The sequence below is a fragment of the Zonotrichia albicollis genome, chromosome 21 (genome assembly GCF_047830755.1).
Source record: "Zonotrichia albicollis isolate bZonAlb1 chromosome 21, bZonAlb1.hap1, whole genome shotgun sequence".
Lineage (NCBI taxonomy): Eukaryota > Metazoa > Chordata > Aves > Passeriformes > Passerellidae > Zonotrichia > Zonotrichia albicollis.
The window spans coordinates 7,327,808-7,354,185 of NC_133839.1; the positions used below are offsets into that span (position 1 = coordinate 7,327,808).

The window sequence follows — 26,378 nt, forward strand, 5'->3', positions numbered from 1 at the left end:
GTGAGTGTGTGTTGGTGCAACATAGCAGGGACTCAACTGCCTGTGCAGAAATCTGCTGCGCTGCTGACTTCAGGAGCTGGGAGGAGAAGGGACACCTGGGTTCCCCTTGTTTCCTTTATTTGCCTTCATCACAGCAGCCTCCATGCAGGCCAGCTCTCATGGTGTCACTTTCAGGATGTCTCTGTCACCTCTTCCTCTTCCTCAGGCCATCCCCAATCCCCCCACACAGCCAGAGGACCACAACTGTATTCCCCTGCACCCAGAGAGGCTCAGATCCATGAGAGCCACAGGCTCAGCTCCATGAGAGCCACAGGATCAGCTCCATGACAGCCACAGGCTCAACTCCATGAGAGCCACAGGATCAACTCCCTGCCAGCAAAACCCTTTGTCCCTCCCATCACCAGTGGCCATTGGGATGTGTGGATCCAAGGCTGAGGAAGGAAGGACCCCTAAACAATTCCAGCTTTCCCTAGAGGGGAACAAAGCTCATCCCACATAATCAAGTCCCCACACTGGGCATCACCCCAGGCCCACCATGGTCCCACACTTGACCATCCCTGCCAAACTGCTCTGCTGCTGCTTTGTAACCACTTATTTATCCATTCAGCAAGTGGCTTGTAGGCCATGAAGGCCGATTGTCCAAGCTCCTGCATAAAGAACATCACCCAAGCAGCATCCTCATGTCCTCAGCACGTGGCCAGTGCAGAGCACCCCTTTGGAAATCATCCAGCCCTGAGTCAAGAGACCCTTGGAAGTGATGAACTTACAGATCCCAGGGCAGATTCCTCCGGTGACTCATCACTGTTGACTGCTGGAAATATGTCACTTATTTCCTGCCTGAACTGTCCCAGCCTCAGTTCATCTGCCACTGGAGCAGAAGGTCTCAAGCCATGGTCAGCCAGCTCCCAGGAGCTGATGGGCATCTGAGGGGCCTCAAAACAGGAGACAGACAAGCGTGGAGAGCTGCAGCTCACCTGGCAGGGTCTGCACTCCACAGGGAGGGAGATGCTGGGGGAAGGCTGTCACTGAGGAGCTCCAAGGTGTTGTGCAACCTCTCCTATTCCAGGACAGGGGCATTTTTCCTCCCTGGAAGAGCACATCCATCACCAATAGTAATTTTGACAGGAGACCTGCTCTCCATCCATGCACTGCAACTTTGGGAGTGGGGAAAGGTTGCAAAGACATTTGCAAACTGTTTCCTTTCTCAGAGCAGTTGGTTTTCAACCAGGTGAATCCAAAAGGGTGGGTCTCAGGTGATGGGAGGATCTTTCTGGACCCCCTTCCCTTGTTTCTGACCCCCCAGCCTGACACTTGTGCATGACTTGCTGACTGATGAAAAGTTGAAGTTTGCCCCTAGAATATTTTAATGAGAACAATTTTGTGTTGTCATCAGCATCGGCAGCAAGACAAAACAGAGCTCACATTTTCCAGCTCACGGGGACACCCGCCTGGCTCACCCAGAATGAATTACAGACAAATTGTGGTTACAGCATCCTCCTTTCCCTTCATCCTTGTGCTGCTGAGCCCTTCTCCCTCTGGTGGCAACGGGAAGGTCTGAGGATGGTTGTGGCACCATCCACAAACTGCAGGAACACACGTTCCTGTGACAGCACCGTGTCACCTCCCAGCAGCAGAGCCCCTCCTGCCCTTTGGAGCAGTGCTCCTGTCCTGGGAGCTGCGATGCTCTCCCCAAACTCCACATTCCATATGGAAGGAGCATCTCCTCCCTGCAGCAGATATTTTGCTGGCTGCTGCTTCTTTCCAACCCCACAGGGAAGCACCCTAAGGCAGCAGAGAAGCTGGAGGGTAGCTGTGCACAGGGGTGTAATGCTTTATAATTAGAAGGGAGAAGCAAAGGTTCCTTTGGTAATTGGTGTCACAAAGCCCAGGAAATGTCATCACGTGTAAAGAAGAACTATTGCATGGAGATGCACAGCGTTGCATCCATACACCACAATTTCAGGAGCAGAGAAAGTTTGCAAGGATATTTACAAACTGCTTCCTCCCTCAAACCACTCTGTTTTCAACCAGGTGACTCCCAAAGAGCAAGTGTGCGGTGATGGGAGGATCTCCCTGGAGCTGGCATCGCATCTGCTTGTTTTGGAGAGGCTGATGTGCAGTGGAGCAGACATCAGCCCGTTCCCCAAGGAATGGCACCCTCCATCCATCCATCCATCCATCCATCCATCCATCCATCCATCCATCCATCCATCCATCCCAAACCCTTCCCTGCGCACCCCCAGCAGACGGAGGGCAGGGCGGAGGTTCCGCGGGTGCGGTGTCCGGGCAGTGTCCCCGTGTCCCCCGCAGGGTCCCGCAGCCACACGAGGGAGCTGCAGCCCCGCGCAGCGCAGCGCGGCCCGCGGAGCCCGGGGCGAGCCCCGCAACGCTGCTCCGCACCAAACCCGGCATCATCCCGAGCCCCGCAGGGCTGCTCCGCACCCGACCGCATCCCGAACCTCCCCCGGCCGCATCCCGAGCCCCCCGCACCGCTCTGCACCACATCGGGCCGGGTTCCGAGCCCCACGCGGCGGATCCCGAGCCCCGCAGCTCTGCCCTGCACCACTCCCGACCGCATCCCGAACCTCCCACGGCATCACCCCGAGCCCCCCGCACCGCTCTGCACCGCTCCCGGCGGATCCTGAGCCCCACTCGGCCGGATCCCGAGCCCCGCAGCGCTGCCCCGCTCTGCTCCGCACCCCACAGCATCCCGATCCCGCATCCCGAGCCCCCCGTGCTGCCCCGCTCCAATCCCGCGCCCGGCCGGATCCCGAGCCCCCCGCTCTGCACCGCGCCCGGCCGGATCCCACATCTCAAGCTGGGCTCAGCCCCACAAGCCCTGTTAAAAAACGCCCTCTGGAAAAAGTTTTCCCGGTGCCAACTTCATCCTCGTGCACCAGAGAACGGCCATTCCCTGCTGCTCTCTTCTCCAGAGACTTCTGAGTTTTCATGCTGGTAGAGCTGGCTCTTCTCATTCTCTCTACAAGTCGCAGGAATCTCAGTTCCTCAAGAGGAATGAGGGGGTTTGTGAATCAAATCCCACCTGCTAGAGGGAATGGGGATGTTGGGAGGGCAGCAGAGTGATCTGTGTTAAAAGTCTGTCCAAGGAGGAATCTTGGTCCAGATCCCACCAGGGAACGGTGTGGATGAAGAGAGACCCGGGAGAGGTGCAGGCAGGTACGGGAGAGGCGTGCTGTGCTCAGGGGTGGGACGGATCCTGGGGCTTGAAGCACCTGGAAGAGTGTGGGAGGGAAAGCAGCCTGTGCCGGGTCTCCACTTGCTCTTCTCGCAGCTCCAGACACCGTGAGGGAAGACACGTACTGGGCGTGAATCACATTCACACACTGAACCACGGAAGGGGGCGGAATGGACCTGAAAGATCACCTTAAAGGACCTTAAAGATCACCTTAATGGACCTTAAGGATCACCTACTCCCAACCCACAGACGGAATGAGACCAAAGCTGCTCAGGGTCTCATCCAACCTGGCATCCACAGCCTCTGTGGGCAGCCTGTACCAGTGTCCCACCACCCTAATGTTACAAAAATCCTTCCTAATGTCTGAAATTTCTCCTCTCTCAATTTGCACCCATTTAAGCACCAGTTTTGTTGTTCTGCAGTCCCAGGTGGGTTCACAGTGTTGCTGTTTCCTGTTTGAGCCAAATGTGAAAAACAAGTTGTTGGACATACAAAGCATACCCCAAAATGCAGAGACTGGTGGGTGCAGCCACTGTCCTTGCTCTCCTGGAGCAGCAGAACACACTGGGCACATCCTTTGCCTACACTGAGGCCAGAGCAGGAGTTTGGGAGCTCAGGGCTATAGATATTAATTGGGAAAAGGCAGGAATGCCTCTCACATGCAGGAATCATTGGCAGTGTCCAGGGGAGAGCCAATGGCTCTGATCACCTGGTCCCAGGAGAGCCCTGATGGGACTGGTGCTGCTCCAGCAACTGAGCCCAGCCTGGTTTTTTTCCCCCCAGACTTCAACAACACTTCAAAATAAGTGCAATGCTTGGGCCTCTCTTAAGTTTGCCTTGCAGGCTTTTTGTGTTTGTTTGTTTTTTTGTTTTTTTTTTTTTGAGCCAGGAGAGTTCACATTCCCAAGCCTTTCCCTGCAGCCAGTAAGCAGAGTTTATTTTTTTTTTTTTAATAAAAAAGGAGAAAGCAGGGCTTTGCATGTAACCTCAGGTTCCCTGAGCAGGGCATCAGCCTCAGGGCCTGGACAGGCAGCTGAGAGGAGGCAGAAGCAGCTGGCAGATCTGGGGTTGGAAGGGGCTTCTGGAGCCTCCCTTCTTCCTTCCTGGGGCAAAATCTCCATCCCAGCCACACCTCCAACCTCAGCAACATGTACTGGGAGAGAGTCCATTTTATAAAACCACTGCCTTTCTCATTTGAAAACAAACAGGGTAAGAAAACAACCAAGTGGAGCCATTTTATGAAACTAACACAGACACTAACAGGGCAGCACCTCCCAGTCATCAACAACTTTAAAAAAATAGGGGAAAACCGGAGAAATGAAGCGTTTGTTTCCCAGCAACCCAGTGGGCAGCACCTCCCAACCACCACCACCAATTTTAGAAAATACGTGAAAACCAGAGAAATGAAGCATTTGTTTCCCAGCAACCTAGTGCAAAAAAAAAAAAGGGGGCTACTTGTCTTGGAAAACACAAGCAGCTCCTTTATGAGTCCTAAGAAGAGAAAGAAGAGCAACTACCTCTTACCTGAGCTTCTCCAGCCCTCCAGGATTTTGGGGTGAACACCAAGCTTTGTAACAACTTGCTACTCAGGGAAGGAAAAGTGAGCAGAGCTGTTTGTAATTCCCAGCTCTGCTGGATTTAAAGGATCAGCACAAATAGTGCACACCTGGAAAAGAGGTTCCTCTGCAGGGCAGGTGAGTGCAGAGGAAAGGGATGTCTCTAGAAGCCCCAGGACACTCCAGGCTTTGCAGTGGGGTTTAACATCCTGCTGAGATCCATCCTGCTGGGGCTGGGCCCAGCTGCTGCCCAGCTGCATCTGCTGCTCCCCAAGGAAGGATGTATCAGAGCACAATGATTTGTTTTTATTGGGAATATTTGTTTCCTGCCACCAGGATGCATGTGCAGCGGCAGAGAAACATACAGCAGTGCAAGACCTTGTGCACCACGTGAGGCAGAAAAGATTTGTTAAGAGGGGTCTGTGTCACCCAGATATCTGTGGGAAGGATTGACCAAGAATGAAGTGCTGAACCTGCAATCCTGCCCACCTTCCTCGCAGTGGGAGAGCAAAGAATTCCACCCCAACCTTCACCTCACAGCTCAGCCTGAGGCCACAACTGCTCTGGGATGGAGTTACTGGTACAGAAACCTCTACCTGAGCTGTCCCCAGTGTGAGCAGGTGTGTCCCCAGTGCTCAGCGAGGGCTCAGCAAAAGATCTCTGAGCAGAGCAGAGTCAAGGGAACAGACTCAGTGCACAGGACAGGTGGGAGGGGAATTTCAGCCTTAGTGCACAGGACAGGTGGGAGGGGAATTTATTTTCTACTCATTCTGGCCTGCCCCTGTGATGCTATTCAGACTCTGTGCTGCCCTCAGAGGAGGGAGGAGGCACTGAAGAGCAGAGGTTTCCTCCTCCTTCTCCTCCAGAGGGATGCTCCATTTCTGCTGCTGCTGGCACCTGAGGACAGCTGTGGGGCAGAGCAGCCCATGGGCCCTTGTCACCATGCAGTGCACTGGTCCCTGCCTCTCCTCCCCAACACTTTTGGATGACCCTGCAGATCAGCAATGCTCCCTGCAAAGCCCCTCTGCTCATTTCCAGAGCTTTCGGCAAACACCAGCTGCTCCAGGCTGTGAATGGCAGCAGTGGACAGCAGGAAGCTGCTGAAAGAAAACTCCCCCAAGGCAATCAGGGCACATTTCCCAAATAGCAACGGCAAGAGAAAGGCTACAAACAGGGGGGAGAAACTCAGTCTGATGCTCTGGGGCATTTTCAGGTATTAGTGGCATGTGGACTAGACTGCCCTTTGGGAGAAAACCCTGTCTGCAAAGCCCCTGTTTTGTGCCAGCATTTCAGACATTCTAGAAGCCCCAGAATTTTGTGTCCGGCAAATGTATTCAGGCTGTGTGTCCAGGGTAAAGGATTCCTGCTGGCTCCTCCAGGCATGTCACTCTGCATCCTGCTGTGGTGAGGCTGAGAAGGAAAAGCCTCAGCTGTGCTGGCTGGGAGCTGCCAGGAGCTCCAGGTCCTGCTGCACTGGGGCTCCTGGCAGGGAGCTGTGGGCTATGGTGTCACATGAGGTGGCACTGGGAGCACTGAATGCTCCAATGGCTTCACAACATCACCCCTGGGGTTCTGACTTCCCTGTCAGCCTGCCTGGAAGGCACCAGCCTCCTGTGCTCCTTGGTGGAGAGGGAACCTAAGGGACTAAGTGCTAAGGGACTGACATTCCCAGAGATGCACGTGGCTGGGCAGGAGAAGGGAGGCTGCTTTATAACCTCTGCTACCAACCACATCTGCTGACTAAGAGACTTTGTGGCACCCTCATGATTCATGGGATCCCTTTGTGAGACTTTGTGGGATCCCTGTCTGATTCATGGGATATTCGTGACCAGGAGGAAAAGGCCACAGTCACAGTTCCAAACACAGAAAACCTTCCCTTCAATGACCCCATTCCTCAAGGAGTAGTCCATGTGCTTTCCACCTCTCATCCTCAGCAGGAGAGACAGAAACCTCCCTTCCTGCATTTCCCTGCTCTCTGGTGCCTCCTCTGACAAATCCTGATGGCATCAAGGCTGCACTGAACATCTCAGGGTGCAGGTGACCTCCCTGCTGGCATCTCACACACACACTCACACACACACATACACACACACACACACACACACACTCATTCTCTCTCACTCTCTCCCACTCCAGGGGCCCAGCAGAGTCAGGATGAGGGGGTTTGGGTGCTGGCTCTCCCTGGCTGTTACCAGTGTGGGGTGGTGGCCAGCAGGATCTGCAGGGCCATGGAGAAGCAGGGCAGCTGGGCCACGCCGTAGGCCACGGAGCGGGTGGGAGCCCTCAGCTGCAGCAGGTAGGCAATGGTGTGCACGATCCTTCCCACACAGAAGATGAGGAAGTGGATCCTGGCCACGGTGGGACTGGGATCCAGCAGGGAGTAGATGGCTCCGAGGAAGAGGAAGGGAAAGATGTTCTCCATGTCGTTGCGGTGGGCCCTGAAAAGCGAGATGAGGTTGTTTCCCTGTTTTTTCTCATTCCTTCTACCCATTCCTAGGTGCTGCTGGGCCTTTCCCCCATGGGATGGGCAGACACAGCCCCAAAAAGTGTCAGTTCTCCCCTACACACAGGAGAATTTCACACCCTGTGTCTCTCCCTTGGGATGCTGAGCCCCTGAAACTTTCTCTCTGACTGGGACACCTTTGGCACAGCAGATGACAGCTCCAGGGTTGGAGCTTTCAAATAAACAGAGCAAAACACAGACCCTGGGAAGCTGCAAAAAGCTCAAAACTGGTGTGGTGCCAGCATGGCATGGCCCCAGATGTGGCCACACTACACAACAAAAGGAGATCCAGAGCACAGCTTCTGCAGTGGAGAAATCACAGCATGGAGGGGCTGTGGCTTCACCTTTCTCCATGAATGGGGGACTGGGGAGGAGTGGCCCAAGGGGCTGGAGGGGATGCTGTGGCCATGTGGTGACACATCAGCACTGATGGAGCCAAGTCCTGTGCTACAGCTGAACAAGCACCTGCCTGGGTGTCACTGCATCATTGCCAGCACCACAGCACTGATGAGACAGGATCTGGTCAGGCCATGAGTGAGGTTGTGCCTCTCCTCCCTCAGGCACCATCCTCTGAACAAGGACCTGGGGGTTCAGCAGGGCTGGGAGGACAAATGGAAGAAGGAGGAGGAGAAAAGAGAGAGCTGTGAGGCAGCCAGAGGCACAGGGTAAACATCCTGCCCTACTCTGTCCTGCCCTGCACAGACCCCTGCTCTGCTCCCCTCCAGGCAGTCTGAGATGAGAAGCTGACATTGCCCTTGCTCTGGGGAAACACCTTGGATTGAATGTGTCTCCTCCAGGGCTGCAAATCCATCAGCAAGGACGGGCTCTGAGAGCTCCAGCTGCCCAAGTCAGATCCCAGGCTGCCCCAGGTTTTTGCTGCAGCTCCATTTATTTATTTTTATGGAAGCTTGTTTATCCTGACTAATCAAAAGAAGATTATGAATATTATTTCTGCTATTATTTTATTTTTGCTAGGAAGGAAACAGCTCATTTTCCATCCTCCTCCTCCTCCTCCCCCTGGCAGCCCAGCAATTGGGGGTGGCACTGGATGTTTTCTAAAGCAAATGCTGGGGGGACATGATCAGTGAGGTCCCCAGGGTTCAAGGACAGCAGGGCACAACTCCAACCCCTTTCCTGCACATCATCAGCAATCCAGAACTTGAGGCACTTCCTTTGGTAAGGGGGACAGCAAATCAAGCTCAGGGCTGAATAACCCCGTGATTTACCTCTGAGAAACTGTGATTCTCACAGAAGAGGGGTAACATTCAGAGTGTGCCCAATCAGAGAGGTAAAAGTTATTGTAATCCTGTTCAGCCTTTTCCCAAACCCCCAAAAAGTGACAGGGACCAGTCACTCTGCTGCCTGTCCAGAGCACACAAAGTGTGTGAGTATGGGATGAGACATTGGGAATCTGTAGGACTTTGAGCACTTAGAAAAGAGCTAATCAGAGTTGGATGCTGAATGCAAACCCAGATCCTTCCCTTGCCCTCGCTCCAGTGCACACCATGCTAAAGATTAAACTGCTCTCGTGAGCAGGGTCCCACTGCAGAGCTCGAGGCAGTCTGACCATCTAGAAAATGACTCAATTAGTGAGTCCTTTAAGCTCCCACTTCTTGTTTGCCAGCAGCTGGTGCAGAGGGAATGGTGGGACTGGGAATGGTGACACCAGAGGGAATGCTGGCACTGGGAATGGTGACACCAGAGGGAATGCTGGCACTGGGAATGCTGGCCCCGCTCACCTGCGGCACCGCTCCACGTCAGGGTCCTGGCGGTAGAACTGCAGCCCCCCATTGCGCAGGGCGTCCTCTGGGTTTGCAAATGCCTGGAAGAGACAGCCAGAGACAGTCCCCGCCTGCTCACAGCCTTCAGGAACCCCACAGGCGGAAGATTTGCCCCTAATCTTGAAGTCCTGAGGGGATTTTACCTGCCCAAATTTGTTACCGCTCTTCATAAAAACGAAGGTCACTGCATTTCCATGCACGCTGTCCTGCACCTCCTCAGGAGTTTTTCTTGTCCAAAAATCCCAGTGCTGCCTGCTGAGCAGGTCCCAAATGAGGGTTTCAAGGGAGCTCCCACCTCACCCCCATCCACTTCTTCCCATGAAACCCATTTAGAGGAGATTTTCCAGCCACCGCTGCTGGCAGAGAGCTTGCAGACACAATGCAGCCTCCAAAAGATAACCAGGACTGACAGATTAGAGAATATTTCCTGGCTGGCTTTTTGGCAGTGACACTATGTGGCTTTCCCACAGGAAAATGGGATCCTACACTAATAAAGTTAAAAATGAAAATTATTTGTGTGAGCTCCTCACCTATGCTCAGAAGCTGTTCCTCAGGAACCTGGCTACATCTGACAGCTTAATTTTACAGCCTGGAAAGGGCTCTGGTGCTTTTTAAAATTATGGTACAAGCCCAAACTGTCCCAGGGCTGGAGCATCATTTAGAATCACAAGGGGAGAAGACAATTCATCAGTCACAATGATGCCACAGCACAGGGTATTTGTGTTCTATCTGAGACCAGAAATGTCTCCTTCCCTCTCCACCGATGCAGTCAGAAACTCCTCAAGTACTTTAAAATAGATTGTACAGAAAGCTGGGTTTTATCAGGAGCTGGGGTAGTAAAAGTCCAGTGGGCCCCAACTCCTGACAGCAGCTGGTCCTCCCTGTATTTTTCTCCCCGACCAAGAATCATCTCCTCCAGCTATTGTTTTATTGCCCATGACTTGCTGCTCTCCTGGAGCATTCCCTAAACCAGTCAGCCTCCAAAAGCCCAAAAACTTTCTGCTACACCACAAGAAAAAAGACCATTGCAATGATTTCTTCTTAAACTTTGTTTTTTCCCTTCTCCTTTTTTTTCCAGACCCTGCAAATTAACTGTAAACAGACTCTTTCTAGAAGCATCTCACCTGCTTGGCATTTTAGATCTGATTATTATTTAGATTAGGTTTCCAAAATCATAAACATCTAGCTACAGATGGTAGAAACAAACAGAAAGGGTCAAAGAGATGTGAGATATTTATCTGCTGCAGCTATGAAACAAAAACGTTTTGCTTTCAGCTGAAGTCAAAGAAAACTCAGCTAGCTTCAGGAAAATTTTGCTGAACTTTAGAGGAATAAAAGAAGAAAGCAAAATCACAGAAACCCAAGCAAAGAGCCAGAAAGGGAGGAGAAGGAAAACGAAACTAGATCTTACCTTCTTTCTGAGTCTCACTTGGCCGGTAATGATGGCAACGACATACATTTTTAAAATCAGAATCGTGCTGTAGAACGTGAATGACAGGAACACTTTATTTTCCATCATTTTGGGAGAAGAACTTGCGGCTGGATCTCTTCAACACCCAAAGCCGGGGGAGATCTTGGGCTGCGACAGAGCCTCACAGAGGAGAGGCAGGAACAGCTGCGTTTAAACACAACACAAATCCTTTCATTTTCCAGCGAAACCCTCCGGCCAGGCTGCCGGGACAGCGAGGAACCCCTAACCAGCACACGGAGCAGGATTCTCTGCTCCTCACACCTTGCTATCAGCAGCTCCTGGCAGATGGGCTCCCCGGGGCAGGAGACAGAGCCCTGGAGAGGGACCTGGCACTGAGCTGCGACCTCTCCAAAGCACCCCCAGCTCTGACCTCTCCAAACCATCCCCAGCTCCGAACTTTCCAAAGCAGCCCCAGCTCCACCTCTCTGAACCAGCCCCAGCTCCGACCTCTCCAAAGCAGCCCCAGCTCAGCCTCTCCGAACCATCCCCAGCTCAACCTCCTCAAACCATCCCCAGCTCCAGCCTCCCCAATCCAGCCCCAGCTCAACCTCTCCAAACCAGCCCCAGTTCTGACCTCCCCAAACCAGCCCCAGCACGAACCATCCCCATCTCCACCTCCCCAATCCAGCCCCAGCTCCGACCTCTCCGAACAAGCCCCAGATGGACCTCCCCAAACCAGCCCCAGCACGAACCATCCCCATCCCCACGTCCCCAGTCCAGCCCCGCTCCCTGCCCCATCTCCCCGCGTTTCCCCGGGACGGAGCCGCCGGAGCATCCCTGTGGCAGGCGGGCGCTGCTCACCCCGGAGCGGAGCTTCTGCGGATCCTTCCTTGGCAGGAGGGGTTGGGAACGCGCTCAGCGCCCGCCCCAGCCGCCAGCAATCCTGCACTTGGAGCCCCGTCCCGCCCAGCGCTCCTGAGCTGGGCTCACTCCCAGGGCAGCGGCAGGCAAGCCATGCCCACAGATCCACCTGCACAGAGGGATGGACAGCGGATAGAGCGGTCTGTCCCTCCCAGGAGGGATCGCCCCGGGAATGACCAGCCTGGAACCCAGCCAGGAATGTCCTGGTCTGCAAAGCCATGAAACTGCACAAAGTGAAAACTGCCCGTCCAACCCAAAGCAGGTCGTTCTGAACCGAGGCAGCCAGATGGAGTTTTGTCCTTGGTTTAAAAAGTGCCACGTGAATTTGGAGCTGGCTGTTCATCAGCCATGAAACATTGTGGAATAAAGGGTGGGATTGGAGCCTCTGCAGGCAGCTGGGCTGCTATTTAATGCAAATTTAACTCCTTCTCCCCCAGGGCTAGCAGCAGCAAACCTCAGGGAGCTGGAAGTGTGGGGGCTGACAGGAGCTCTCCAAGTTTATTAGAGTGGAAGGGCTGGATTTGGTGTTCATTTCCTTAACACAGGAAAAAAAAAACCAAACAAAACAAAACAGGAAAATAGAAAATTCTCTGCATTTGCCTCTGAATGTCCCTCATGGCCATTCTGCCCTGGTGCTGCAAACCCAAAGACACTCCACCGCTCCATGCAATGCTCTGGCTCAGCCTCACAACATCTGAGTGTGTGCATGGAAGCACAAAGCACTAAAGAAAAGACAAAGCTGGATGTGCAATGGGACCTGCAGTGCAAGCATAGGAACTGGATGTAGCTCCTGTGATTTGTGTTGCCATGGCATGGGGGTGAATGTGCAGTGGAGGCCATGTGGTCTAGTTTTTCTACCTGAAAAGTTTTTTCTACCCAGAAAAGTTTTGACAAACCAAAACCTCCTACCAATAAATATTCTGTACAATAAATCCACAAATAACAGAAGATTTGATCATATTGGCAGCACTTTGCACTATAGTGGCTAATAAGATGTAAAAGCTGGCCAGTTTAATATCTAGCTGGCAGACAAGAATTTTACTTGAAATTCCAGGAATAGTTTAACAGATTTGTCCTCTCCCACCCCACAAGGGTCATCTTTTGGCAAGTCTTGTGTCCTCAGAGTGTTAACCTGGGAAATTAAGATTGTGATTGCCATTGTATTGTTAGTGCTCTATAAAGCCACTCTGCAGTTCAGGCATTTGTCATGGGCAATCCAAAAGAACCATATCTGTGACATTCAATAAATCATGCTATTCCTGAACCCAGCTGGCTCTTCTGAATGTGACCAGAACTACAGTTCACAGACTATTGTTGCACCTGGCAGGGGGCCTTAGAGTTATGTTTTTAGCAGTGCAGGAAGCCTTTGAAAACCACAAGCATTTGGTTTTAAGAGGGAGGTGCTTGCAGATGGTCACCACCACCCTGGCACTGGGGAAGCTGCAGAACAAGCCCTGGCACAGCCCAGTGTGGAGCTCTGCAGCCTCTGGCAGGCTGCTCCCCTGGGATGGGAGTGGGGACACCAGGACATGCAGCAGCCGTGTGGATCCAGGCTCTGTGCTCAGAGCTGGGGTGCTCACCAGTGAACTGCATCCAAACCCACCATGCACCCCTGGAGCTCAGCAGGGCACCATAAACACCTCAATGCCAAGTGTGAGCAGGCAGTGAGTGGCAAAGCCACATCCCAAACTGTGCTCCTCCCATCCCTCCTCTCCACAGCTGATAGGGATCAACCCACAGCAGAGAAGACCTCAGTGCCCAAGGTCTGGGGTTATGCAGGGCCAGACCAGCCCCACAGCATGGATGAGACATTCTCCAGCAGCCCCTTTCTCCCAGGAGCCTGGGAGAGGGCAGGCAGCCAGACCCTTCCCCAGCACATCCCACCCTCCATCCAGCAGCTCCAGTTTTTACCAGCAGATGATCCAGTCCACGGGGCCTTCAGCAGCGGGACCTTTTCCCTTCATGCACCTTCATGCACCCCTCCCAAGGCAGCCAGCAGCTCGCTGAGCAGCAGGAATATGCACCTGCAGACAAGCCAGGACTCCTCCTGCCAGCCAGCTTTCTCCTCCTTGGCATTGTTCAAACACTGGCAAAGAGCCCTGAACAATTTGCACCAGCAACTGGCACAAATTTACATTGAACAGAGAGATCAGGAAGCACACCTTGTTTAGGGATAATCCCTCGGGGCAAACTCAGGTGTGGATGTGTTAATTTAGAAAAAGGGTTTTTTCTGTGTGTCTATGGATTTCAAACCCCTTTCTGTGTGTGTATGGATTTCAAACCCCTTTCAGTGCTACACAGAGTGGAACCCCAGAGGGGAGGGCTATGGATGGGGATGAGGAGCAGCAGATGGCTGCAAAGGCAGGTGCAATGCTCCTGGGATCCCAGCTCCTTTTCAGGTTACCAGGTTCAGGGCTCTCATGCTGGGTAGAACACATCCACCCTTCACCTTCCTGGCTTTTGAGACCCAAGGCAAGGCAGCTGCCGGAAGCGTGTTCACCCATCCCATTAATCCATGCTGTTAATATTCATGGTCTGATCCTCCTCCACAGATCACATCCTGCCAGGACAGAGCCCTTGCCTTAAGAATGCCAGGTCCTAAGAGCAGGATGTCTTAAACTGATCAGTCATGCCTTGAAACTTTGAGCATGAGAGGTCTCAACGCAGGACAAGATCTACCTAAACCAAACACCACTAGCCAAAACCACTGATTTGTTTTTGGTTTTTTTTTTGTTTTTTTTTTTTTTTTTTTTGTTTTTGTTTTTTTGGGTTTTTTTTTTTCTGAGAAATTATTAATAAAAATAAATGTGAGGCTTTGAAAGATTAGGTTGTCAGGTTAGACTGACCCCAGGAGCTGTAGGGGAAAATGCAGCATTTTGCTGGAGGAGTAACTGAACTGTAGGAAGCAGAAGGAATGAAAAATTAATGGGAAATGCTCGAGAAAAGTACTTAAAAATAGAAGCCTGTAAAAGTGATTCTGCTTCGGCAAGATTATGAAATAAAAATCACTCTCAATTTCCACACAGGTTATTTATTTGACCAAGTGAATTACGCTGCAGTATTGTGACTACATTTTTCCACTCTTGCTCCTCTGGGGAATTTCCAGTGGCAGCAAAAGGAGACAGAGGGTTGGTTCAGTGGAGCACTGGCACGTCCGCTGGGGTGGCACAGCCCGGGCTCCACCCTGATCCCAGAGGTACTTTGAGCAATTACAGCCCCAGAATTTTCCCTAACGAGCAATTACATCCCACAGCAGAGAGCCCGAGGGGCTGCTCCAGGCTGGAGGAGACGGGCAGGTGGGTGGCACTTCCCCAGCATGCTGGTGGAGAAGGTGCAGAGCCCAGCCGGGATTTTGCTTACCCTGAGCACACAGCTCAGCCCAGGAGCTGAGCTCCATTCCCAGCTTGCTCCAAAGCCACCCTGGACACTGGTGCCCTCCTGCCCTGCCATTTCCTCCTGCTGCTCCCAGCACAAAGCCTTGGAGCCTGCACACCCCAGTGATCACCTGCACCCATCCTGGGAAACCCAGCTGCCAAGGGAGGCTGTGCTGTGCTGGCTCATCAAACACGATGACTTTTCAAGTAAAGGCATGAGTGCTTTAGCTGTTTATTAGTGAGAAGGGTGCTCCACCTGCCTTCCCTCCCCAGTCTGCACGAAAGCTCCCACCACCATGACGCACCTTCCGTGGAGCTGGGAAATCCTCTTGCTTCACCTGCAGCTCCCTATCCCCAGACTCCTGGGCTCCTCATGCTTGTTTCAGCAAGCAGGACACAGAAGACACTGCAAAGTCAGTAAGCAGAGGAACCATCAGCACCTCTGGCCCCCAGCATTAGCATCTGCTGTGGTTTGACACTGGCCAAACTCCAGGCACCCAGGAAAGTCACTCACTTGCCCTCCCCTGCCACAGCTGGGCAGAGGAGAGAGAAAATTAATGAAAGGGTTCATGAGTTGAAATAAGGACTGGGAGAAAAACTCCAAGGGCAAAACAGGTTCAGCTTAGGGGTACAAAGCGAATTTATTCCTAACAAAATCAGAGGAGGATAATGAGAAGTGAAATAAACCCTTAAAAAGACCTTTTCTTCCCCCAACCCTTCCCTTCTTCCCACCAACAGTGCAGGGAGATAGGACATGGGAGTTTTGGCCATTTAATCACTGAGATTTTCTTCTGCTGCTCAGGGAGAGAAGTTGTTCCCCTGTGAGACTGTGGGGTCCCTCCCATGGGAGACAGCTCTCCATGAACTTCTCCAGTGTGGGTCCAATCTCATGAGCAGCAGTCCTTCCCACCAGGGGAAGCTTCTTGCACCTTCTCACAGAAGCCACCTCTGTGATCCCTCTCCTACCAAACACCAGGCAGGGGAAAACCAACATCTCAGGAAACAACTGGGATGCTTCAGCCTTCAGCAAACTCAGGCAGATTTTGTCTGGTTTGCATTTTGAAGTCGACAGTACTGGCTGAGCTATCTGAGAGGCCTCAGGCATGAGGGATGTGAGATCAGCCTCTCCCCAATTGTCCTTCACACACAGAAGAGCAGATGCCTGCAGCAGGAGAAAGCCTTCAGGAGGGGCCCAGGGAAGGGGCAGGCTGTGGTGGCTCTGAGCTCCAGCAGAGCAGAGGAGCTGCTGTTCCTCAGGCAGGGAACAGGCCCAGGGCCAAGTCAGAGGCTGTGGCATGTCCTCCTGCCTTCTCCTCCAGCCCCATCCACCATCCCTTCCTGGGCTGCTGCCCTCCTGTCCCCTAAGCTGTCACATCCACCCTGGCTGCAGAGGAGGCACTGTCCCCTCTGCTGCTGTGACACCAGAGATGCTGAAGAGAGGCCATCAGGCTGTGGGTGTGCGCAAGCAGATTATTCTCTCATGTTCTGAGCCTCACATGGATTCATGCCTGGGCTTTCTCTTAGGAAAGAATTCCTTGGCTGTGCTGCTCTGTGCCTGCAGGGATGAAACCCTGCTGGGAGAGGAGCTGAGGGAATTATTCCTCCTCTCTCGTGCTCTCCTCCTCTGTCCCAGCTGGTTTAGGTGCTGGCTTTAGGCAGAGCTGCACCTGCTGCTGCTGAGACCAGATGAAGGTGGGAGATGGGCTCAGGGCTTGGGGAGTAGGGGAGCTGTGCCTCTCTCTCTCTCACTCAGCCACACCTCAGCATCTCGTGATGTGTTTTGCTTCCCAAGAACCAGATCCCATCAGACGTAAACAACAGGCAAAAACCACTTGTGTTACTGCCCAAAAACAGGGAGTTTCCCTGCCAGACTGGGAGAGTAGAGGAACAAATTACCGCCAAAAATGTCAGAATTTGGGAACATTTCCTAGACTTCAGGAATTTGCAAAACTACAACGTAGATGCAGATTTCCTGCTGGGGTGCTCTGAAACAAGAGCAAAGGTAAAGGAGGCTGCATAATCCAGCCTCCACATGCTGTTATGGAGAGATGGGAATCAGGGCATGGCAATCACAGCATTAAGAGCCCTATCTCACTAACAGGGCTGGGAGAGGGAGCAACTGTGGCCCCTTATTCCAGCCTTATTTCCAGATCTGACATTTAACAGCAATGAGCAGCTTCAAGGTGAAAATTAGAAAACAAATCTTTTATTTCTTGGGCTGTTAACCCTGCCTTGCAACCCAGGAAGAACAGGTTGCTGAGCTTGTTCATTTTAAAGTCTTTTAAGCCCTGTTTTCACCAGATAGGCATTTTCAAGTTCTCACAGGACAAGAGGGAATGGGAAGGTCAGCACATCATTGCCTGTCCCTGGCCCAAGCTGAGTGGCTTCACCAGCCTGGTGAAACCCGCTCCAAGGAGAGCCTTTGCCATAGAGCTTCACCCACCACAAAGCTTTCTAAAACACAGAGCTTATTTTCAAACCCCTGAGTTCTCTGTGTCCCCTTCATCACCCACAAATTAAACAGCAGCATTTCCTCCCACCCTCCTGTGTAGGTCACATTGTCTAGATCTCCTTAGCACACATGCCAATCTTGTAAGTGGCACTTTGTAACGTCCTGGGGGACAACTGAGCTCCCTAGAGCAGATCAGGACATCCTTCCCACAAGGTCTGACTCAGGCAGAACTCAGAGCTGCTCAGTAATTTGAGGTTTTATGAGTCAAGTCACTGTGTCATTGGTCCAGACACATCCTAAAACTTTCCCTTTTTCCTGCATGGAGTCATGAACAACACATCTTATGGGCTTGATTTTAGGCCAAAAGGTGGTCTTTCACCTGATGAAACCAGGTGGTCTGGTTTCAATCCTGATGTTGTTAATAAACACCCCTCACTAGCAATGCTGAGAACACCCTGCCCACAATCAGCCTGGAAAGCAGGGAGCAATTTAGCTGTGTTATTTACAGCCCCCTTGCTGGAAGGTTTTCACTGTGCTGTTGTCTCAGCTGGCCTCTTGCTCACAGCAGTTGCAGCACTGGCACAACACAACATGACCCAGGCTGTGTGACCCTGACTTTATCCAGAGCAGAATTTGGGTTGAATGATGCAAAGAAGTAGAAAAACCTCTCCACTCTGCTCTGCAGGCAGTGATGCTTGGACTAACCATCCTAAGTTTTCTTCTCTGCCTGAATGATCCATTGGCAGGAGTCTGAGAACCAGCCCAGGTCCCATGTGCTGATTGCTCTCCTGATTTACAGCCCACACCCTCACGATGTTCCCAGAAATCTGCCCCACCCTGTGTTGATGCAAGCCTGCAGCCCTCCATGGGGGAATATGTGCTTTTTGCAGTGTTTTACAAAGCAGCAGAATGCATCTCTCTAGCACAGCACAGTTCTGTTAATAGCACCACTGACTCGGGCAAGAAGGAACAAGGAGTTGCCCCATCAGCAGGAGAGAAGATGGATCCCAGCTGTGGGAAGGCTGTAGGGACAGGAGGCTTTGGGATGCTACACCAGTGGGGCTGGAGCTGTCCCACAAGGAGAGGTGGGCGTCAGGAAGGGGCAAGGAGCTGTTTTGCACTGTAATTGCAGCAAGGGAAGTTGTGTGAATGCTCAGTGCTGGAAGGAGCTGCTGCTCTTCACCACGAGTGAGGCCCTTGCAGGGCTGTCTCAGCTCTGGGACTGTGGTTTCAAGGTAGGACTTGTCCCTGTGAGAGACAGCAGTGGATTGAGGCTCTCTGGTCCCGTTCACCCTGATTCATCCCATCTTCAGAAGTCGGAGATTAACTTAAGCTCTGAATCACAAGGTTTAATTCTCTTTCTTGTAAATTTGTTGTCATACATGAAGTTAATGTTGGTAATTACATGCATCAAGTCACCATCCAAACTGTTAAAATTGAATTACTTCTGGAGACAATGAAGTGCCATAATGAAACATGATTTAAATTAAGATGATGACGATGATAAAAATAATAATAAGATTTTTATGGGATCTTCTTCCCCTCTTGTTCATGTCACAGCCACACAGGGGAATTAAGAAGAACATCAGTTCTTGCTCAGCTTTGCCCAGCATTCTCCTCCTTTGAAACATGTCTGTGAAAGCACCTCTTACTCAGCTTTACTTCAGACCCATTTGCTTTCATCTCTCTTCAAAGGAGATTTCTCCATGCTTTTGATTATCCCAGTCATACTTTCATATTTCCCTCTATGCTGAAGCAAGCAGATGACCAGCACATGACTGCCAACTCCTTTACCCCCTGCACTTCAAACGTCCTTCAACCTCCTAAAAACTCATTTTTCTTTTAAATGCCACAAGTCCTCACTGAGGGGTCTAGGATGACTCCACACCAAGTTATTTAGCACTCCAGAGGGGCTACTCCCAAACTGTAGGAATTCCAGCAATGTTGTATAGAAGACAGCCCTGGGCCACTTCACAGCTATCAGCATCAGATCTGGCTGCTCATCCCTGTTCTTGGGGCCTCTCTGTATCCTGCAGCCAATCTCCTTTTTTTCTGTGCTGTTAGTGTGGACCTAACATTGTTCTTTGCAGAGCACATCCTTCTCCTCTTTTCAACTCATTCCAGATCCCTGTTGGCCACAGGGTTCTCAGCCCTCAACCACACATTTTAACAATAGCTGGAAACTGGGGTCCTGCAGGAAACATTTTATTTTAGCAGAGTACATTTTTCTTCCTGTTAGATAAAATATGTCCTGGAAAAAGAACCTAGCAGTTTCAGATTTGACCTTTATTTAACACTGAGGAATCTGTATGGAGATGATATTTTACAGGTCATTCAGAGTAAGATTTGAGGCATAAGTTACAGGTCATCAATGACATTCTGAGTCCAAACCACACGGAAGGACAGACCTTGGTGGAATTTCCAGGAAGCCTCACTAGTCTCCACAGAAATCACCAAATCCCTTCTTGCTCAGGAGACCCTGCTCCATAATCTTCCCAGCACTTCAAGGGGCCCAGACCCAGCCTCGCTGAACAAATGGGGAAGCTATTTGTTTTATTCACTTTTGCTATTTGTTTTATTCACTTTCTCCTGATGAACCTACTTGGTCCCCAGTGTCAACTGCTAATTGAGCTGATTAAAACCAGGCAGAGATCTTTACTTGGGCATGAGCTGAAGTCAGAGCAGGGAAAGCAGAGGCACCAGTCAGAACAGCTGCCTTGCAAGACTAATTTTAGTGACCTGTGTTTGTGGCTCTTCACAGGAGATGGGTGTAGGAGCAGGGTGTTACCTGTGCTAAACCCCAAACCAAACACAGCCTCTGATTCTGGTCCAACCAGAATCGGGTCCAACCCAAAACCTTTTAAATCCTCTTTCACCTAAGGGTCCAAAACCATTGGATGGGGCTGTCTGCATAATAACAGCACCATTTTTGTGCTTTGGATGAGGTACAAGCCACTCACCACATCAGAGCCCATGACTGGAGTGAGGGCACAGCATTACTCATGCCCTACTCTTCCTGAGGAATCCTCCCACACCATATGAACTTAGTGTTTTCCTATTCCATGCAGCTGAGATTTCATCTCTTTCACACCGTTTTTATTCCTAAATTATTATCTACAACATAATTCTATTTAAGATAGAATATGGGCTAAAGTTTCTCTATTATTTCTTGTTCTTTCAGTGAGAACTATTGCTACACAGGCAAACAGGCTCACAGAGACCTACTCTGCTCCAAGCCAGCCTGGAGAACAAAACCAGAAATGCCTGGAGCCAAGCCAAACAGGAACACTCTCCAATTTCAAATTCTGGGCTCAACTTTACAAGCAAGGTTAAAAACCAAAGGCAGGATCAAGGCAGGTGAAGTTTAACTCTCACAGTGTCCCCATCTTACCAGTGAGCACCTACAGCACGAGGTTTAATTCTCTTTGTTGTGGATGTGTTGTCATAAATAACGGGAATGTTCAATATTTACATGCCAAGTTCACTGTGCACACCATTCAAACTAAACCACATCCTTGGACAATAAGTTCCAAAATGAAACAAAATCTGAATTGAGATGATGATGATGGTGATAATGATGATTATTACTAGGAACAGATGATGTGGCCAAGCCAATGTTGCTGGAGCTGGGTGAGAGCACCTTGACTTGACCCCAAATGCAGCTCCCAGATCTAATCACTAAACCACAGAGGATGTCTACGGCAGGAATGTTTACCCTACAAGTCAAAACAGAGCCTAACTGCCCCTTGATAGCCCATCCACTGGGTCTATCTCTACCATTTCATACATTATTCATCTGGACCTTGCACGGAATCAGAGCCTGGAGGCCAGAAGGGGTGAAAAGGCAAGGCTGCTAAATAATAAAGCACCTCCACACCCTGCTTTGCTTTCCTGAGCTCCTGCCCTGAGGGTGCCTCTCTCAGCTGCCAGCCCAGGTGGATTTGCATGGTCCAGTGGACACTGCTGCTTATCTGCACCTGGCTTTGGGTGGTGCCTTTATCGTGGAATCACAGAACCATTCAGGTTGGAAAAAACCTCTAGGATCATCAAATCCAATCCCTAACCTCCTTTAGTGTTCACCACTAAACCACTTCCCGAAGTGCCACATCCACATGGCTTTTCCAGGGAGGGTGAATCAGGTGAGCTGCTGGGTCCTCTTGTCCTGCAACAGCAGAGACCCAAAGCAGCCCATAAAACACCCACCTGAGCCCCAGTGCCTCACACCTCTGGCACTTAACAGTAGTTAACCAGTAATTTAACTCTTAATAGCAATTTTCTCCAAGCTGTTCCTTAACTTTATTCTTAGCACCAAAATATGAGACTGAAGTGTGTCCATGATGCAAAAGTCCATTTGAGAAATGGACGCTTGTTAAGATTGCTCAAGTACAGATTTAAAAACTCTTCTCTTCAAAGCCTGTGGCATTCCTGGCAACTGTTTTTCATATGAACATAATAAACCTCTGGTTCTATCCAAACCCCAATGGCTGCCTCCCTCCATTCCTCCTGCCTCTGGAACACACAGTGGCCTGTGGGAACAGAGCTATTTTGGCAGCCAGGCACTTTAATGTGCTTGTTCTGAGAAAGACCATCTCCATCCATCCCTGCTTGGTGGAGCTGATATGTGCGAAAGATCAAGCAGGTTCCAGCACCAGGACTCACTCCATAAAGAGCAGAGCAGTGTCCTGCCAGCAGTGTCACCTTGTGCTTATCTACAGAACATTCAACTTCCAGCAGGTTCCCACGGTAGGCAAGAAATGTGAGACTGCAGCTTCCTTCACCTACAATGGAGCACAGCTGAAACACAAACACCTTCCCTCCCATCCCCACCAGGTAACACGACCTGTGTAGCTCCACCTACATATTAAAAATCCCATTTTTCTCCCTCTGCAGAGCTGTGGCAGCACTGCCAAGCCCTGCTCTGTCCCAGCTGCTCTGGGGAGGAGCTGTGCTGGTGCAGACCAGGGACAGCTCTGCCTGAAGCACCTGAGCATCCCAGCTCTGCTTGTTCACGCTGCTGGGACAGCTCGATGAGATTCTGCCCTCTGACTGCAACCTGGGCTCAGGGAAAAGGGCTTTGACATTGGGCATCCGGACAGAAAACATTTTTTCTTGTTGTAGGGAAGAACCTCTCAATGGAATTTTTCAGAGACAGCAACCAGGACAAAATCCAATCCTCCTGGTACCTCAGAATCTCACAAGTGTTCAGATGTGATCAGATGAATTATTTCCCAAGCGCAGATTTACTGCACAAGTAGATAATGTTCTGTTTCACTCAGATGCCAAACTCATCCACATCTTTCCCTGCTGGACTGTGTCGTAGACATCTTTTTGTGAAAATCCTTCCTTAGGATTTTTTTTCTCTTCTGAGAAGCTGAGGCCTCAGAAACAAAATGTAAATAATAGTTATCTGCTGCTGTGGAATGCATCAGGTGGACTTTTGATTGGCCCATCTTAGATTTTATAATTAATGGCCAATCAAGGCCGAGCTATCTTGGACAGAGTCCGAGAGAGCTGCCTTTTGTTATAATTTCTTTTTCTATTCTATTCTTAGCTAGCCTTCTGAGATGAACCTTTTCTTTCTATTTCTTTTTAGTAGAGTTATAACGTAATATATATATATATATATATATATGTCATAAAATAATAAATCAAGCCTTCTGAACATAGAGTCAACATTTTTGTCTCTTCTTTTATCTAAGAACCCCTGTGACTGCTGTCACGGACTGTCCCTCTTCACACAGCACAGCACCACACACTGACCCAAAGGACTCTGTGATTTTGTGCCCCAGATAAGGATTTTGAAGCCTGTCCAAGTTGAATCACAGCTCAAGCTCTTGAGTAAACATTTCAGTGACAAAACGGAATTGTTAAACCCTTTGCTATGAACTACCGTGTTGAAAAAAAAAACTTTCATCATCTGCAAACCTCAATTTTCCTACCTGCAAGAGAAGGATGACAGGCTCTTGACTCCCTGGGTGTTTCTAGGATTAGACAATGTCTGCTCAATGTTAATGTAGATGTTGGTATTTTGTGTTATTGCTCCTGTCACATTACAGAAAGGTCAGGGAACATATTCCATGACTCAAGAGCCTTTCCACAGCATTAGTGTAGTCCTCAGAGCTTAGCCAGGCTCTGTATTTGGATAAAACCCACCACAATCCCACTCTTTAAAGATCCCAATGTACGTCAGAGTGGCAGCCCTTTCCTGTCACTGCCTCATCTCCGTGTTTAGGATAAGCAGCACTTGGAAGATGATACTGAAATTATAGCAGAGAAAGAAAACAAAGCAAAACCACACATACGGGGCGTAGGGGGGTGTGTGGTGTGGTAGAAAAAGGATAAAAATAAAGGAAAATCCTCTCAGAAAAACTCAGGCTGTTAGAGAGCATCTAGCCAGAGTCAGAAGGCAGGGAGAGATTATGTAAAAATGAATATAGGGAAAAATTAGTCTCCTAGCTCTCCTTCTCCAGTTAGAAATCTTCCACAGGACCTCTTGCCAGCCCAGCAACTCATGTAAAACAACACATTTCCAAACCTCTTTCACAAACAAAGCATTTGGAAATATTGAGAACCTTACACATCCTCCAACAAAAACACAGACTTTTTCTGGGAAACGCATTGATTCATAGATCTTGGAATTCTTACCTGGAAAACCCTTGCACTCCATGAACTGAAGATGGGGCTGCAGCCCTGATTCCCAGCACACTGCCCCCTGGCTGGAGACATGTTCCTTGGCTCACCAGCCAGCTGGGAGCTTCTGCTGCCTTGTGATGCTGCCCTGAGAGCCAAATCCCAGATTCTCTGAGCTCCCTGCCACAGAGCTCAAAGTGAGCCAGCCCAAAGTCCTGCAAGTGCTGCCTTTAAACCAATCACATTGCAGGTGGCAGGAAATTCCAGCACACTGGAAACAGGGTCAGGCCCGGCAAAAATCTCATCTGACTTTTCTCTCTCCTCACCCTTGGCCTTGAGTACCCCATCTCTGCATCCCTTATCTCTTGCTTTGCAACACAGATACCCCATCTTCATTGCCTCCTCTACCACAACAGCATTAGCACCCCAAATTACCCTCTTCAAACACCCTGTATTGGTGTTTGCAGCGGGTAATTTGGGGTGCAAACACCCTGTATTGGTGTTTGCAGTGGGTAATTTGGGGTGCAAACGCCCTATATGGGTGTTTGCATTGGGTAATTTGGGGTGCAAACGCCCTGTATTGGTGTTTGCAGTGGGTAATTTGGGGTGCAAACACCCTGTATTGGTGTTTGCAGTGGGTAATTTGGGGTGCAAACGCCCTACATTGGTGTTTGCAGTGGGTAATTTGGGTAGGATCCCCAAATTCCTACAATTCTTCTTCCTATACTCTCTGCAACATCCTCCCTTTTTCCACACCCTCTCCTTTTCACCACACCACTTTCACTGCTGATCAACACCCCAAATCACAGACACCCCAAGCCTATTGCACAGTGAACACCTACCTAAAGTTCTTCCCTGCTGCAGATTTTCAGTACTTTCAGCTTGTGGCAGCTGGTTCAACATGACCCACATGCTGGCCAACCACCCCATCCCTGTGCTGGTCAGGAGGGCAACATCAAGGCATGACAGGATGCCAGTTCTGTGCCCAGGGAACAGGAGGGTGTTGAGGAACAACATATTCAACACAACAGGCACAAAACACTGCACTGTGGACTGTGTGGTGCAGGGTCTGTGCTCCACTTGGAGCTTCCAGACTGCTGTTCAAGGAAATTGCCATCAATGTCAGCCTCACCACCACTATTAGACTTCTCATCCATGTCCAGGCCCAGCTTGAACCCATTTAACTTGTAATGGATAATGAGATAACAGCATGACATGCAGCAGCTGAAGATTATTTAAACACCCATCTGGTACCTGTTATGCAGCATACGTCCTATTGTTGTATAGGAAATATATGCCACCTCCCTCCCACATGGAAAGGAGAAGATCTATAGATATATCTCATGCTACTCCTTCTTTTTGCAGATGAGGTAATTCTCCTTCTCTGTGCTGTTTCTAGCATATCACTTTGGATTTCCCATCTATATTTTGGGAGATGCAGTCTCTTCCGAGCTGTTGAGACCTTGTGAAAACACATGAGAGCACCATGAAAAATTTGCTCAGGACATTTCATCCCCTTCGTACATCAGTCAGAAAGGTCTGCTATGAAACCGGTTCACCCTTTGCAAGACAACATGGCACTACCCTTTATCCCAGAGGGATTCAGGGGTGACAGTCCCTGTCTGTGTTTGTCGGACCACACTGATTCTACAGGGGAATGGTGAAATACCTGCTGAAGCCTGAGAGGCAAGCAAGGCAACCAGCTCACACTGTAATAAAATAAATAAAAAGCAACCATCTCACACTGTAATAAAATAAATAAAAGGCAACCTGTCCACTGTAATCAGATGGACAGAGGAAAATCTGCAGATCCGAGCTGAACAGCCTGATTTCTTTATCCAAACCCTCCACCTTCCTTTGCAGGATGACTTTGGCTGTTTTGCTGGAATGGCTCTCTCAGCTCTGGCTCTCTGTGATCCCTCAGCAGCGCGGGCTGGGTCACTGTGTATCCCAAGAAATCACGTTTCTCAACACAAGCCGTCAGCTCTGCAGATGGGCGTCCACGCTTCTCTGTTTTTCTCAAACATGACTCAGTTCTCTGCAGGGAACAAACCTTGTGTCTGACGCCCCATCTAGCGTTCAACACGGACAGATGCAGAGGAAAGCGGTGTCTGGAGAATTCCCAGCATTTTCAGCGGTATTAAACCACCTTTATAAAACTTATTTGACTCCAAGAGAGCCTGAAGAGAGCCCAGGTGACATGGAATCCTGCATATCCCACTGCCAGTCCCTGCCTCTGGGCTCTCTGGGTGTCCAAGTGGAAACAGCAGCAGGAAAGCTCTGGAAAATCAGCACACCCCGGGGCTTGGAGGGCAGACAGCTGGGCAAACCCAGGAATGAAAGCCCATTTCAGCCTTGGAATGGGGAGCCGAGGGTGTGAGCTGTGCCCCCCTCAAGGCTCGATGGCAGCTGGCAGCCTGGATTCTGCATCATCGGCGCTTCCCGGCTGCTCGGCAGTCGGCAGCACTGAGCGCCCTGCTCAAAAACAGTCATCAAATCCTGAGCAGGTTATTTTGAATACTAAATAACGCTGCTCAGTGTTTCTCCAAAGAGA

The 26,378-nt window shown here is 50.4% G+C and overlaps 1 protein-coding gene across 6 annotated transcripts; it reads right to left on the bottom strand.

Annotated features, from left to right (window-relative positions):
• Window positions 1–5,042: 5,042 nt before the first annotated feature.
• PTGES (prostaglandin E synthase) lies at window positions 5,043–26,334 on the bottom strand. Of its 6 annotated transcripts, XM_074556066.1 has the most exons (5): window positions 23,840–24,275; window positions 15,048–15,148; window positions 10,448–10,651; window positions 8,995–9,077; window positions 5,043–7,190 (listed from the first exon to the last, which is right to left on the bottom strand). In XM_074556066.1, exons 3-5 carry the CDS (start codon window positions 10,553–10,555, stop codon window positions 6,941–6,943), a joined length of 441 nt encoding a protein of 146 aa, XP_074412167.1. In that variant the 5' UTR covers window positions 10,556–10,651; window positions 15,048–15,148; window positions 23,840–24,275; the 3' UTR covers window positions 5,043–6,940. The 6 variants fall into 6 exon arrangements, with proteins under 6 accessions (XP_074412167.1, XP_074412169.1, XP_014125022.2 ...); XM_074556068.1 differs by lacking the exons at window positions 15,048–15,148; window positions 23,840–24,275 and adding an exon at window positions 25,595–26,334; XM_014269547.3 differs by lacking the exon at window positions 15,048–15,148.
• Window positions 26,335–26,378: the final 44 nt, after the last annotated feature.